Here is a 16,676-nt window from a genome sequence, read left to right as displayed (position 1 = left end):
TCCTCTCCCAGCTTCTTGTGCACCTCCAGCCTAGTTGCTGGTGGGACAGGATGAGAAACAAAGACACTGGCTCTGTGTAAGCCCTGCTCAGCATCAACTAAAACACTGCTGTGTTATCAGCACTGCTTTCATCACAAATCCAAAACATAGCACCCTGCCAGCTGCTATAAAGAAAATTAACTCTATCTCAGCCATTAAGAGCACGCTGGCAGAGGTGTATGGGTCATTGAAGTCCTTTTTTTGTTTTAAATTGTGGAACATGCTCTGCTATTGCTGTATTGCAATTGTCTTCCTCTTGCATCTTTTTTTTGCATAGCCTACTGGCTCGATAAGAGCCAGTGCCAGCACTGTCTGCTTTGGACCTATGCGTGTGTTGATTTGTGTGTTGACAGGGGGAAGGATGGTGAAGGACAGCTGACTGCTGTTTCTTCTTTGTGGGAAGACCAAACAAAACATGCTGGTTTTTAGCTGTTGAGTAGGCCAGACAGTCGTTTGGCTCTTGGAAAGCCTAACAGTTGGCTTTAAATTTTGTTGTTGCTGTTTTGTTTTCAATGCATATTCTTACATGTACATGGTTACTCTCATGGATGTATAGGAGAGGTTGATTCCCAAATTTAAAGCCATAATATGTACTCATTTTGAAAGGAGGAGAGGAAGAAGGAAGAATATATACACAGAAGTGGGGATATTCTGTGAAAAATATTTACATGCTGTTTACTCTGGACATAATGAAATCTTAAATTCAGATGGAATAAACATTTGTATTCTGGGACAGTTTTCTGTGCAGTGTCCTGACCTCCGCAATCACAAGGCTTGGTAGTACTGCTGCAGAGCAAGGCTATATATCGTTAGGAAAATAGGTTTTTATACGTGGCTGCCATTGTGCTAGCAACATATTGAGGTTTTTGTTGTTTTGCAGGGTGACAGAAAGCCTGGCTCTGTTGACACGTTATGTTCCTAAATGTCTGTCACCCTTAAAGAGGTCTGGCTGTGTTTGACTCTTTGGTTGGATGATTTGCATATTTAGTTGTGTTCTTACAACTCACAACCATAATGCCTTTATAAAAGAAAGTCCATTTGGGAGTTTATTTAGATTTTGTGTTTTTGTGTTTAATTTTAGCATGATGCATCATAACTTCATGAGTGTTGAAAAGAAGCAGAGTTCCTGCTGTTGAACAAAATGAGATAATTGCTTTAACTGTTTGATACCTTCTATAATGGAAAACTGATTAAAATGTCATTTTCTTGGGGGTAATTTACCTTTGTGCTGAATACTGAGGCTACCTTGAGATGCAAGATCTTGGAAAGAGTTTAAACAAGAAAAAGGTACAAGAAATAATGCAGACAAGTTAAGAAAGGGTTTCTTATTTCATTATTGTCCATTATCTTAATTGTTTTTAGATTGTAGCTAAAAATAAATTTTATTAAAAGAATTCACAGTTTCTGAATCATGCTATTTGATAATACCCAGTGTATTTTAAATATTTTTATTTTCTCTACTTAAAAAGGAGCTAAAGCCAGACGGCATATGCCTTGTGCAGACCATAAACTGTCTGTGAATTGATGAGGAATCAGATGTGAAGTTGTATCTAGGTAATAATTTCTGATTATTTTTTTTCAATTTTTTTGTCAGGGCCACACTTGTGTCAAAATTGCTGTTTCTCCAGTTCACTTCTAGAGGTAGAGCTATCTAATCAGTTAGGTGTCCTTATTTTCTTTTGTTTGTCAGGTCAGCTTGCTTAAAGATTGATCACTGCTGGGCCCAAGGACTACTGCAACTGAAACTTTAGCAGTTTTGCTAATATTACAAGGACTTAAAGAGCATAACTGCAGAGAAAAATAATATACACTAATTATGCCAGATTTTTTAATGGCTTTTCCATTTTTACAGTCTGGAAAAGGGTCAGTGATTCAAAGGAAGCAACCTCAAGTTTTCTGACTTTCAAAATGAATGCTGCTTTTCTGAGTCATGCCAAGATACAACATCATCAGTGACTGAAACAAGAATAGATGTTCAACATATGTACCACTGGGAGAATTTCAGGATAATGGCAGGAAGTAGAGAGGCCACAGAATGCAAATCCAATTTCTAATTCACACTAAAGCTGTGTGAGCTAATAGATTTAAAAAACATGCTCTGTTAATTTCCTATCTGGTTCTTCTAAGTCATTTATTTAAGTAATTATTTGTCCTATGTTGTCAGTTGCTAAACATCTGTATAAGCATTAGTTTACATTAATAAACAATTAAGGCTTGGTCATCTGTTGCAGAAGAAATGTTTTCTCTGTACTTTGTTTTTCTCTAGAGATGGTAAAATACAATCAAATATGTGGTGCCCTGCACGGAAAGGATTGTCAGCCCAAGAACCTCAGAATGTGCTCATCCTATACAGTTCATTAGCTTGCAGGATTTATAGCCAGCCTGTATTTCACTGTACTAAGCAGATTGATTTGTCGATACGTCAGTTGCTCATTTTGCTAGCTAGGCTAGGCCCATTTGCCATCTGAAAACGAACTTGTATGTATTGATCAGATAATAGTTCTTGATCAGTGATCTGTTCCTTTAATGAAGTTCAAGGCAGTTACGATTGTGGGGCTTTTTGCTTGTTTGTTTTTAAGGAATTAAATGCAAGGCAGTTTTTTGGCTTATTCTTCAGAGAAAACAAACAAACAAACTTGGTTGTCATTTAAGTGGAGTAGATGTTATTAAATGTAAGTGGCTTGCTGGGGGGGAGCACACACTCATGCTTGTGCACGCTTGCCTGCATGAAAGATGTTTGTTTTCCAGATTCGATATTGGATTCTTCCAGTGTAACTCACTCCTTTCTTCTCCTCGCTCTTCCTGAAATTGCCAGGGTATCTTATATTTTAATGTAATAAAGGAACTTAACTTTTGATTTAGTCTTTTTTTAATATATAGAAGACAATTTTTGAAAGATTACTGAGACTGTATTTATAAGGATCTAATGTGCTTTAAAGTTTATTGGAAGGAGATAAAGCTGTGTGTGTGTGTATGTATGTATATATATATATATATATATATATATAGGTAAAAAATCAATTGCCTTCACAGCTTCACTAAATTTTGCGTTTAGTTTATTCTGTGAACTCTGTCTTTGAATTTGTGTTGTATATAGGAGCATGAGGCTTAAGTGTCTGCAGAAATGAAATACATCTTGGTCTCAAGGATAAAAGTTCTAGATTCTCTTGTGAATATCAAATGAATTTAGACACCAGCTGGAGTCACTGGTCAGAGATCTGGTGGATGAAGAGCCTTTCCTATATTGGCTACTCATCCTTAAGGAGAAAGTTAATGACTGTTTTGGGAAGGAGACAGAACTCTACATATTCTGGGAAGAAAATACTTTTAAAGTTGGGATATTGAGCAGCTAGGCCATCCAGTCAGTTTTGTTCTAATGCTAATAAGCATACATATTTGTATTTGTTAAACAGATACTTGGAACAAATTGTTGTCAGTTAATTGTATATTATAAAAAGAAGCTACAGGATGTTTTGGTTAATGTTATTAGAGATTTCTTGTTGAATTTATTTGCTTTTCAGTAAGATCTAATATAAAAACAAATACTCTTCAATATTTACATGTGGAGTTTGCCGTAGACTAGAGAAATGTTTTTGAGATTTTTGTTAATGAACAACTTCAAAAAAGAATGAATTTGCAACAGTTTGTGTAAAGGGAGGAAAAGGAGTCAATTACAAAAACATCTACAAATGAAAATATATTTTCAAATAAGAGCAGGGAAACATCAATCTGCTCTACTATTGAAAAGCAAATTAAAATATTTCCCAATTTGTTATAAAAAGAAGCAATGTAAGTGGTGGAAAGTGTTAAATACAAGCTAGTAAATGAAGTGGCATAGGTGATTTAGAAGTATCTATGAAGTATCTATTGGATGTATTTGGAAAATTTACATTGCTAAGAATTATCACATTCAAAGTCTGCTGTTAAGTTAGATTTTCATAAGTTTTATAATGAAGTTGTCTGAACAGATGCATTCATTTTGGGAAAGAAAAAGACAACATTTTTATAGTTGGGGTTCTATACTAAAAAATCTTTAAGGTATTAATAAATGGTAATTATGGAAAGAAATAGATTTTTGACAGAACACTCACAGTAATCAATATTTTGATCATTTCAAAGCAAGAAAACTCTTACATTTAAGCTTATTTTTGTCATTTCTCTTGACCCAGGCAAGTTTGATTTGATGTTTAATTCAGAAATGTCATCCCTATCTCCTTGTCGTGTTATTACCTTCTGTGTCACTGGCTCAGCTTTTTGTCTCCTGAAATGTATTCTCTCATTTCCCCTTAGAATCTAAATCAGATTCTTCTGATTTCTTTTCATTTCTTGAAACCTTTTCTCCAGCATTTTCACGGATCTGTTCCTGCCACAATTACTTTTCTTCTCTTAGAGAAAACCAGCAAAAGGTCTGTTCTTTCAGAGTTTTAATAGTTGATGGGTACAAGGATCTTTTCCCATTAATCAAAACCAACCATTGAACTCGCTTACCAGTTTTCCCTGCTTCCAACTACACTTATTTTTCTTATTTTTCAAATCTTGTATGCCAATGTCTTATCTGTCTTACCTATTCCTGAAATCACAAAAATTAGTTTGTTCTGTGATGATCCCCCACCTAGTTAGATGCCCCAACCAATCAGATAAGTATTATACAGTTTCCTGATGCCAACCAATTTAAATAAGTGATTTACGTTACAGGGGAAGAAAAAAATCAGACTTGCCACTGAGGTGGACAAGAATAATTTAACTGTGTTGGATTCTGATTCTTCAGTAGCTCTAACTATGAATTAAAAGAAGGAGCATTTAAAGTGCTGTTAGTGAAGTTTTTCCACCTAGTTGAATTCCCAGCTAATGTTTCTTCTCAACAAGTGTGTTTTGTTGTGGTTTTGTTTTGATAACCCTGATCACTGGGAAAGCAGTGCTGGGTTATGTTACAAAGGACTCAGAACCCAGCTGTGTGGCTTCTGCTCGGGAGCTTGTTAATGTGTGGATGTTAAGAAGCACAGGCAGATCAGATGTGCAATTTTCTACAAACTATATAGGCATGTCCTACAGGAACCCTTTTTATTTACTACCGAGAGCTAAATAAGAAATAGGGATATGGTTACTTAATTCCCAATGAGAGTCTAGCCTTACTGCTTTTCATTTAATCCATAAAGACAAAAAAAAAAAAAAAAAATAGCCCTGGAGGTATTTCTATTGTATGTGTGCTCTACAGCAAAGCTATCTGTTCCTTCAGAGAATCTGGTTTTCTAATTTATTGTCAGTTCATATGTTTCATGATCTTACAGTTTATAGATCTTTCTTTAAAATAAAGTTCTCTTAGAGTTTGCTCTTGGATAAATATTGAAGTTTGCTTCTAGCTTTGTTCCTTCCTCAACTCCCAGGTTGTGAGAGATGTGGTGGGTTTGCTCTCCCACCTACCCTCCTCAATGAGATGGGGGAAAAATAAGATGGAAAATGCTCATGGGTTGAGGTCAGGGCAGGGAGATCACTCATCAGTTACTAGCATGAACAAAACAGACTTGATGTGGGGAAGATTTATTTATTACTGATTAGAAATACAGTAGGGAGGTGAGAAAGACAGAAGTCCCCTCCACAGGCAGCACTGTGTGTATCCGCTGTGATGCGGTCTTGCATGGACAGCAGGAGAGCAACCTGCTCCACCTTGGTCCCCTCCGTGGGCTGCCAGGAAATGTTTGCCCTGCTTGACAGGGCTCTGGATAGTATAAGGCCCTGTTTTCAAAAGAAGATCGGACCAGACTGTCTCCAGAGGTCCTTTCCAACTTAAATTTTTCTGTGATTCTGTAAATCTGCCTCTGATACTCAAACCGATATGGAAAAACAGACAAGGCAGGCTGTAGTACTGCTAGCAATTTCTTGAGAATAAGAGCCCTGGCTCCTGTAATCTGATCCATTCCTCAGAGCAAAATGACTATACTTTATAAAGAAGGAAACTGGAGGGGAGGGCAGTTCAGAGGAAAGCAGAGCCTGAGCTTTTCAGAGCTGGGGAGCAGCAGCTCACTGTGTAAATCTGAACATGAGGATCCAGGAGTTGAACAGGTGAAGAAATCTAGGACAAAAAAAAAAAAGGATTAAGGAGAGAAAAGGCAGTACTGCATGAGTGTGCTATACACTTGGTATGCTAAACAGTTTAAGTATGAAGTGCATTCATGTTTTGAATGTTTCATAATTTATCTGAAGAAGCAGGTGCACCACTACACTCCCCTTAAATACCTGAAAGAAGAAAAGGAAGAAAAAAAGAGTTTAGAGCATGTTTTAGTACAGTCATTTGATCACAAAAAACAGGCCATTTAAACTCAGCAAGATGAAAGACCTTTCTCCAAGTTGAAGATATTTTTGTTGTTATTTTTCATTGTTTCAAGGAAGTTGGAGTGTCAAAGCAGATAGATGTTTCCTGTGCCTTGGTCATCCATCAAGACATGCTTGGCGTTGTGGTTGCTTTTCTTTTTTAGTATCATCTTTTTCTCCTGAAAGTAACCGTTAGTTCTGTCCTGAGATTGTTCTGGATCATTCCATTAGCTGGCTACTGCAACTGTCAACGTAATTTCTGAGTTAAGATGTTATTTTCCACTGTAGTCTATAAAGGAAATTAAGGGCATCTCTAAAATGTCACTGTCATGTATTGTATGATATATACAGTATGTCAGGTTTCATTTTGAAATATGACATGGAAAGGAAATTGTCAGAAAACCTGCATCTCTGCTTTAGTATCACACTAATTCTGCCAGATCAAGTATTACTGCAGCCAGTATCTTTTATATATAGTGCTTAGATGCTTGTAGAAGATGACTACTTTATAGAGGAGGTTTAATATCTTTATCCCTGGTTTAAGTTGGGGAACACTGATAGAAAGAAGGGAAGTTACTTGCCCCTGGTCATTCACAGAATCATTGACAGAATTAGGGTTAGCATCTGCGTCTTCATTAAGTGATAATTTAGTGATGAATTTTCAGAAGTAGTGTATTGTTTGGGAGAATCATAGACTTGCTGAGGTAGGAAGGGACCTCTGGCGGCCTGTTCCAACCCCTGCCCAAGCAGGGACACCCAGAGCAGGCTGTCCAGGACCTCACCCACGTGGCTTTTGGAGATCCCCAAGGGCGAAACCCCACAGCCTCTCTGGGTAGCCTGTGCCAGGGCTCCATCACTGACACACACAGACACACACATGGGGGAAAAAAAACAACAGTGGTCCCTAATATTTAGACCAAGCCTCCTTTGTCCCAGTTTGTGCCCATAGCCTCTTGCTCTAGCACTGGGCACCACTGGAAAGAGCCAGGCTCTGTCCTCTGTGCACCCTCCCTTCAGTTACTTGTAGACTTTGGTAAGATCTCCACCGCCATCTCCAAGCCTTTTCTTCTCCAGGGGGAGAAGTCTCAGCTCTCACTGCCTTTCCTCATAGGAAAGGTGCTCCAGTCCCTTCAGTCATCTTTGTGGCTTTTTGTTTGACTCTCTCCAGTTGTTCCATGTGTCCCTTGTACTGGGGGGGCCATAACTGGACCCAGCACTCCATGTATGGCCTCACCAGTGCTGAGTAGATGGGAGGGATTGCCTCCCTTGATCTGCTGACAACACTTCATCTATAGGATGAATAGGATACCAGTAGCCTTTCTTGTGGCAAGGGCATATTGCTGGCTCATGTTTAGCTTGGTGTCCACAAGGACCCCCAGATCCTTCTCTGCAGAGCTGCTTTCCAGCTGGGTGGCCCCCAGCATGTCCTGGGGCCTGAGGTTGTTCCTCCCCAGGGGCAGGACTCTGCGCTTCTCCACGTTAAACTTCATGAGATCTTGCCAGCCCACCTCTCTACCCTGTGAGGGTACCTCTGGATGGCAGCATGGCCCTCTGATGCATCAACCATTCCTCCTGGTTTCGTGTCACCTGTGGATTTACTGAGGGTGTGCTCTACCCCCATCATCCAGATTGCTAATGAACATGTTAAACAGGGCTGGACCCAGTGCTGACCCATGGGGTACTCCTTTTGTTACTGGGCTCCAACTAGACTTTGCACCTTTGGATTTGGCCATCCAGCCAGTATTTGATCCACCTCACTGCTCACCTGGAAGCTTTGACAGCTTCTCTGAGAGAATCTTATGGGGGACAGAGTCCTTACTGAAGTCTAGGAAGACAGTATCCCCTGCTTCCCCCTCACGCATCAGGCTGATGACTTCATTGTAGAAACTTAGCAAGTTGGTCAGCCATGGCTGCCCTTTGAATTCATGCTGATTTCTGATGATTTTCTTCTCTTCCATGTGCCTGGAAATGGTTTCCAGGATTAGTTGTTCCACCACTTTTTGCTGGGATTGAGGTGAAGCTGACTAGCCTGTAGTTCCCTGAGTCTTTCTTCTTGGTAGGAGTGACTTTTTTTTCTTCCAGTCTTCAGACACTTCTTCCTGTCACCATGACCTATCAAGGATTAAGAGTGGCCTTTCAGTCAGGGAGGTGAGATTGTTTTGCATTAAATACAACTTTTTTTTTTCTCTTTAACATGAATATCGTATTACCTACAAAAAATTTGTCTCAATATGTGTAATTGTCTCTATCCAGATTTTGATTATCCCAGATAAAGAAAATAGATTGCTTGGTGCCATTGTCTGTTTAACCAGCTGTAAGCCATGTTGGACAGATTATATGGAATACTGATTAATGATACAGGTTTTGGGTCATTAGTCAAGTGTGTAATGAGGTCCATACCTTCCAGTGCATTGTAGAGATGTTGTTGATCAATATAACCATACAATCTGTAGTGTCTACTGTGAAGTAAATCCCAACTAGTAGGGAAAAGTGGTGTAGTCCCTGAAAAGCTGTGGCAACAGTACACAGCTGTGCTTATTTTGTGGGATACTTAAATTTAATCTAAGTATTTAAGGCTTTTTTTCCTTTTTTTTTTTTCCCCTGTGATAAATTTGGGAGACTGTATTTCTACATGTGCTTTAAGAAGTGTTTCTTTCGTACTCCCACTGTCAAAGGACAGGAGGCAGAATAGCTTGGTGAATTTTGACAAACAGCATGCTGTTGTATAAAGTGTTACTAGATCAAGCTGTCAAATATTGAAGATTGTATATGCTTGTTTTGTAGAATGTTGAATATATATATATATATATATATATATTTGTATGAATTCAGAGCTGGTCAAATACTGTCTTTTTCAGAGATTGCTGAAAATACAAAATACGTTTGACTCATATCACATTTTTATGTACAAATTCTGCTACCGGAGTGTTCCTTCTAATACTATGTCCTGAAATATCATCAATATCTGCTCACTGCTTTGAGGCTATGTAGAGTAAATTCAGATTGTAGAGCAGAATTGGTTCTTGTTTTGTTATGAATGACCTTTTTTTATAGCAGTAACATGAGGTGATTTATTTACTTACTATTGTTCTATTAACATTTCTGTAAATATTTTTTCTAACTTCTAGGTAGCAGCTCAATTCCAAATTTCTTTCACATCATGAAGCGACAGTTTACTGAGACAGAGTGGGGTGTAATCAAATCTATGAATAATGAATGGATGCAGCTGGATATGTTTCATCGGCACTGGGTAATGTATTTCTTCTCTATTTAACAACTGCAATAACCTGCAAATTCCTATTTTGTTATTATTTTCATTATGATAAAATTGTATACTTCTAGAGTTACATGATCATGTGGAGGTTATCTTTTATAGTGTCAAAGTAAATTTAAGAACACTACCACAGATGACATTTCTAGGATTTATGACTAATTTTAAACACACACAGAGAACAAGGTAAAGGGTTCTTATCTGTATGTACCATTAGTAATTCTAGTTGCCTGTTCGTTATTACACAATAACTTAGGAATAACAAGGCTGATACCTTTTTTTTTCTTGTTAACTGGATCAGTTTATCCTGACATTTACAGTGGTGTAAGCCTTAAATTTATGTGGCCTACGTTGTCTGCTCCAAAGTAGTGTTTACAGAGAAGTTTGGTTGACAACAGCCAATATGAACAGTCCGTATTCTGAAAACAACATTTTATGTTATAGGCCCTAAAAGAAAGCTTCTTAAAGGCTATTGGAGTTGGAATTGGCTTTAACTTGCAAAGAATTGAATTTAATGTGTCTCCATTGCAACTGGAAATAGGGAAGGTGTATAAGGAGACACAAATGTTGCTGGACGGAGATAAAGAAGAAGAGTGGACTTTTGAGGTAAGAAATATTGAAGTTATTTTTTTTAATAATAACAACCAGTCTCAATGCCTTAATCAAATTACACATTTGATGCCTTAATTGCAGCTTCACACCTTTGTTTTGTATAACCACATTGCAAAGATACAAATTAAAGCAAAGGATATAAATCAGCAGCATGTAAAAATATTTCTGATCACAAAAACACCCCAGAGAGTACATTATGATGCCTCTTTATTTTTTCTGTTCCTCAGATACCTTTCTGGCACTCTAAGGGACATCTTAGAGCATGCAGGAAGTGCATTAAAATGTATTCAGGCCTGACCTGAATAGTGACTAAAATTTTGAAGTTCTTTGGTTGAGAATGAGACTAGTGATTAACTCCATTAGTTAGCATTTACATTAAATGCTTGAAATGGAGAATGTGTCTTCAGTTCTTTGGTGTATTTATTTTTCTCTACGTGCTTGTATGGACAGTAAGCAATGGGGCTTTGTGGGTTTGGAGTTAAGGTGTGCTGGCTGCCTGTTGTGTGTGGGAATGGATATATGCAAAAAAATTGTCTTTATTTGAAACATCAATTTGGGTTCAGTCTTTTTGGGTTTGATTGTGGTTTTCCTTGCTTGCTTTTTCTTTCTTGAAAGTTACTGAGACTTGCTAGTAAAACATCCACGAAAATGACCAATGGTCATTTGGTTTGAGGGGTGGGAGGAGAAAGAACTGATAGGTATTGTGATCTTATATTATTTAAATGCCCTAAGAAATTAAGCTTAAAAAAAAAAAATTAATCCCAAGAGCACCCTGGAGAGCACTCTTCGTCTACCACTGAACAGAAGAAATGCAAAAGACGTGACTTGAAAGATTTTTATAAAAGGGGCATCTTGCTCCAGGCTGTCCCAATCTCTGTCTGCTCTAAGTTTGTGCAGTAGGCATATTGCTTGCTGTCTACTGACTTTGCAATTCTATTTCACAAAATAGTTGAGCACACTTTTCATCTGAGTACTCAGCTTCCGGTATGCTTTGAAACATTTACATTTTGAAAATATGTATGTTGTTGGACACAACTGTCCCAATAGAGTTTGTCAAAATAAGTTTTCTAGTGTGTACAGGTTTTATGTAGTATACAAAGTACATAAATTATAGGGGAAAAAAAAAAGAAGGAATAAATATGCCACAAGTTAAATGTTACGGATATGACTTCCTCACACTTCATTCCTTTCAGCATTTCTAGTTACCTTTGGATTTCTATTACTTTAAAAGTCTGCCCATGCTAAATCAGTTCTCATTCTAATATTGCCATGCTCTCTAGGAACTGAGCATGTCATGAAATCCACCAGTGGGAATTACAGACTGACAAAAAATATATAGAGAAAAGATTGTGACATTCCTTATAATAAGACTGTTGTCTGTATTAATGCTAACTCATTGTCAAAGAAGCATCTATCTCTTTTGACTGATGTCTGAATCTACGAATTTTGGTCTTCAGTGGCATGCCGGTTGTTGAGTGACTGAAATGGCTTGAAGTAGATAATGCAAATAACTCCCTGTATTACTTAAATGCTTTATTTTTTTCTTCTCTATTAGTCGATAATTACTTCTAGAAGCTTAATTTAATTTTTGTCTGAGGAATGTCTCATCTCCCATGTTCACCTCCTACTTCCCAAGAGCACAGCCTTATAACTAGGCAGGTTGTAGTATCTCAAAGAAAGAATTTATTATCAAGTTTAATTTAAAATATTAGCTCTGTTGGGTATAATTTCTTTCAAATATCAGCATTAATTAAAATGAAATTGGAAAAAAAAAATCACTTTTTCAGTTACCTATCCCAGCCTAAAATTAGGCATCACTTTACATTTAAAAACCACTTGGGAGAGGAAAAAATTGTGTGTCCATTTTGTTACTACCAGTATTCATATTTTTATTTGATTATTTGGCCTTGAACCAAACTATTGAAGTAACTTGTTACTAGAAAACACTAATTTTGAGAAATATGGGGGAGTCATTCAAGGGGATGGGATTACCTTCAACTCTTCGTGAGGTAATAGGACAAAGAGTACAGTAGAACATCATTCAGAAACATTAAGTTTTAAGATACGTCTGCTATCTGTGTGTTAAGTATGATTTGTTCATATAAGTAGTGTATGCTTTGCTCATTTTAAAAAAGAATAATTTGTTTAGTAACAATTAAAAATATTGTAGTCAAGTGAAGAGCGATTTAGTATTTGTGTGAGGTTGTTAATTTAGCATGGAGTCATTACTCTTTTTATTTATTTTTAATATCATTAAATAGTACTTTTTGAAGAAGAAAATCTTTCAGGATGAAGTACTACTTAATTTTAATAAAAGTGAAGGAAGTGGGTCAATAAAAATTCTGGCAAATTTCATAGTTTAAAGAGATAAATACATGTCTACAATATGTATCTGTAGCAGACTTGTTCTATAGCAAAAAAATCTTGCTACTGATATGCAAAAATTTAAGTGCATTTGTGACTTTTTAGTCACAATTTTGTTACTCAGGAATGATGTTTGGATAGCACTTACTGGAGCCTTTATTAAAGAATTTTAAACAGGGAGCAAACCAGTTTCCCATCCCAGTTTTCATATAGGCAGTTCATACAGGAAGCTTCCATTTGTCCTAAACTTCAGTCAGCATTTGAGAATCACCTGCCATCACTGCTGCTGCACGAATCATTGTTCACATTTTTTCACAGCAAATATTTGTTTGGCTTGTCTGTATGCAAACACCTTATTTCCAGAACATGGATTTCAAACTGGAATTACCTGGGTCAATTAGAAGCAGATTTGGTAATTGTTGTTGGCATGCAGCAGTAATAGAGTCTTTCACCCTCAGTAAGAGAAGTTCGTTCTGTTGTATTGTCAGGAATAAATAGGAATGAAAATTTTTGTTCCCAAGACTAGCTAATCCAACCAGATTTACACAGCAATCAATTCTGACTGGAGGTGCAGTTTTCTCATAAGCTGTTCTGTTGAGTGAACCCAGACTGATTTGAATCCCAGACACATCATTCTGTTAAGCCTTTGAAGTGAGGCAATTATAATTCTCATTGTGTCTTTAGTTGGAACAGTTCCAGTAAGTTTGCTTCAGAGAAAAACAAATTGTTTTCTGTTTCACAGACAAAACAAATGTATCTTAACAAAACAAATCCTGTGCCTCAGGGGAGTTCCTGTACTGTCCTTTTTGTTTCCTGTACTGCTCTTTCGGTTAATCTTCTATTTCTGTGTAAGAAGTTGAATTTGATTTATAAGATGGTGTATGGGTATGAATATGGAAGATGGTTGTTTTTGTTTTTTTTTGGTCTCTGCTGCATTATCTCCATAACATAAGGGTTTTGCTGCTGTTAGCAGGAGTCCGGAAAAGATCTCGTTCCCTTCTGTATTTTTTCTGGGCTTACAAGATGAAGGGCCTAGTTTGTTATGTTTTATTATAAGATGCTGGGAGCTGTTTTGTGTTCTCTAATGTACTGAGGACATGTGAACTAAATGACAAGGAGCCTACTGAACTATGCGTTGGGTGGGATCTCTGCAGGAGAATGGTCCCCCTTACCTAAAGAGTCACCTGCTGTTTAAACGATGCTTTGAGCAGACAGAAAATGATTTTGTTGACAATGTGTAGGAGACTTTACGTTATATATACTTATATTATTTCTTGTTTGTGCAACTATAAATGTTCACTCTACAAACGCAGATTTCCGTACATTTAGCTTAAAGCTGTAGCAGCTGTTTTCAGACTTTGACCTGCAGATGTAGGCCACTGTGTGCTGTGCTGTGTGCACAGTCTCATCAGTCTTCAACCTCTTGGACAGGCAAAAATTGAGAAAAAAGTTGGGCGGTGATTAAGGTGATAAAAACTGGATATGGTGATTTTTCCATGTAGACAAGCACAGCACATTGCCATCCTGAAGCTTTATAAATTGTTTGCCAACACTTGATAAAACATCTGATAGGCAATTTTTTGTTGCTTTTTGAATAAGTTACAGAAGTATGTTACATGTACGGATGATGAGGTAGCATTTTTATCCTTGGCTTATTTTCAGTCTTGTGACGTATTAAAGGAGTAGAAAACTTAATAAAATACTTCATAGCAACTACAACTATAGCTGTTGCAATTACAAGAAATACAGTTCACACTGCAGGTTTGTTGGCATTTTCTCTGGGCATCAAATATTTCTACTGATACAAAGTTGAAGTAATCAATCATTTTCTTAGTAGCACTTGCAGGAAGACTAAGCAACATGAGCTTGATGTTTTTGGTTTTAAGTGAGTGACAAAGTTTGCTGCTAAATCAATCAAATACGCACAACTCAGGTGCTGAAGTGACTGAAGTAGAAACACACTTATACTCCCACACCAGCACGTATCTGCCAAGACACCAATATCTTTGCCAGTAAAGTCCCCCAGCCTTGTAGTTGTGCTACTACACATGAGTAGAGCAGCTGCTGTCTTGGCTGAGCTGGGCTGCGTAGATCTGAGCTGAGCATCTTGGCGCCTGTTTTATATACAAGGCTACTGGGGAATCACAAAAATGGTATTCTTGCAGTTGAAATCTTTGAAAATGCTATATAGCAGATGAGCTGTAGGAAGCCTGAGGCAGACTGACAGCATTATTTTAGAAGACATTTTGCTTGGATAAAATAAAAAAGGCAAACAACCACCTACCAGAAGAATGGGAGGACATCGTGATGCTTTCTTCATATAACATTGTGCGTTGGAGTATTTCCCGAGGAAGTGGAAATGAGTTCAGTCATACACCTCCAGAAAGCAACCAGACTAGTAGCCGACATTGAGATTAATGGTGACATCTAAATGGTTCATTTTTCTAGGTAAAATTCTTGCCTTCAAGAATTCTTCAATTCTTTATTTTCATTTTAAAAAGGTTGTGCAGAAATGGTGTGAAAAGTTTTGGATACAGAACCAAAGGAAACATTTTTCCCTTCATTAAAAAAAAAATAAATCAACAATTATGACTTGACCATAGAGTAAACATTATTCAGAAATAATAATATATAAAAGCAGATTCATTCGAAATAAATTGTTTTGGATTAACTGTTAGTCTTTCTGAGGAGGAAGAGGACTTTTAAACAAAATTATTAAATTATATATACTATTAAAATATAGCTATTACATATTTATAAATTTTGTGTGTGTGTGTGTGGAAAAGTGAGTTACATTAACACAGAGCAGTGCTCAGACTGTCATGTCAGAAATTGACAGTTGTGGCCTTACATGATCCAAGAGTGAGAGAGACACTGGTTTAAGCTTATACTTTTGTTGCTCTTCAGAATACCCTCCAGAGAATGTTCACAGTTCATCTCATCAAAAAACATGTGGTTAAAATAGGTTGTATGTCTTGTGACTTAGAAGGGATGACTGATAAAGGAAGACTGAAGTCACAAACCTGCATGTAAAAGTCTACAAAGGAGAGAGATGATGCTAACCTATAGTAACCAGTTCAGCCTGGCTTAACTGTATTTGCATCCTTGAGCTCTTGAACAAACCTGTGAAGAACTATTGCTTTCTGAATGTCATTAGTTTAAATTATTTTAAATAATGCTTTGGTGTTGTTCTGAACCATATTCTGACTGTAAATATAGTCTTTGATGGAAACAAGAGTAAAGGAAGTGTTTCTACATTGCTGTTTTTTGTCTTTACTAGGAAACCCGGTTAGATGACTATCATCATGTTGCAGTGGCTCTTGGGAAGCAGGAGGGATATGGACAGCAGCATTCTGATGTAAGAAGTTAAGAAATGTTTGCAGGTCTTCGTAACTAATCACTTGAACGTAAACTTAACCTGATGCCATATTTAAAAGTCTATAGTCTCAGATGTAGGGCCAAGGAAAATAAATCTTACCTTAACCACAGTGTTAACCAGGTTATTCATTGGACTGTTACCTTTAGTCCTATTGTGCCTATTTCAGAAAAGGGCTGGGAAGGACTTTGTTTAAAAAAATAGTGTGTAGACTTGATTTAGAAGAGGCACTTATAGCCTCTGTCAGATTCATGCAACTGTACTTTTTGCCTTGCTGGAATTACACATGCAGGTAGCATACAGCAGACTGCACAGTAACACAAGCTCAGAAAAACAAGCCTGTTTTTCTTTGAAATACAAATTTCCTTGAAGTGCTGAAACTAATGGAGAGACCATGACTCACTCATCTCCAATATCGGAGCTTAATCTGGATTTAGCACTGGGAATTGTGAGTTGATTGTTACAGCTTTTGTCCTTAAGTAGCATGAGTTTCTGGGAGGAGACTGAATGCATGCACAACCCCAGTGATTGCTGGTTTTAAAAGGCATACAGGTAGGCATTCCTCTATTAGAATAAATCCTGATGCTATCATCTCAGATAATCATGTCTGCTGTAGAACAGAGGAGTTTGTTTTTCCTTTTTCTGGACTTAAACATTCATTCTGTGGTGTTTGCAGGACTCCCTGTGCCTTGTTCTCTCAGGTTT

General features: G+C 37.3%; 1 protein-coding gene across 3 annotated transcripts in view; it reads left to right on the top strand.

Annotated features, from left to right (window-relative positions):
- Window positions 1-16,676, top strand: part of AASDHPPT (aminoadipate-semialdehyde dehydrogenase-phosphopantetheinyl transferase) — a 53,075-nt gene that overhangs the window by 10,327 nt on the left and 26,072 nt on the right. For all 3 annotated transcript variants that reach the window (XM_038175797.2, XM_038175798.2, XM_027468304.3), the window contains exons 3-5: window positions 9,477-9,598; window positions 10,064-10,225; window positions 15,876-15,953. In XM_038175797.2, coding sequence (XP_038031725.2) covers window positions 9,477-9,598; window positions 10,064-10,225; window positions 15,876-15,953 — 362 coding nt within the window. The remainder of the gene's footprint in view (window positions 1-9,476; window positions 9,599-10,063; window positions 10,226-15,875; window positions 15,954-16,676) is intronic.

The sequence above is a fragment of the Anas platyrhynchos genome, chromosome 1 (genome assembly GCF_047663525.1).
Source record: "Anas platyrhynchos isolate ZD024472 breed Pekin duck chromosome 1, IASCAAS_PekinDuck_T2T, whole genome shotgun sequence".
Taxonomy (NCBI): domain Eukaryota; kingdom Metazoa; phylum Chordata; class Aves; order Anseriformes; family Anatidae; genus Anas; species Anas platyrhynchos.
Note: the sequence above shows the minus strand (reverse complement) of the source record. Positions and strands in the feature narration are given on the sequence as shown.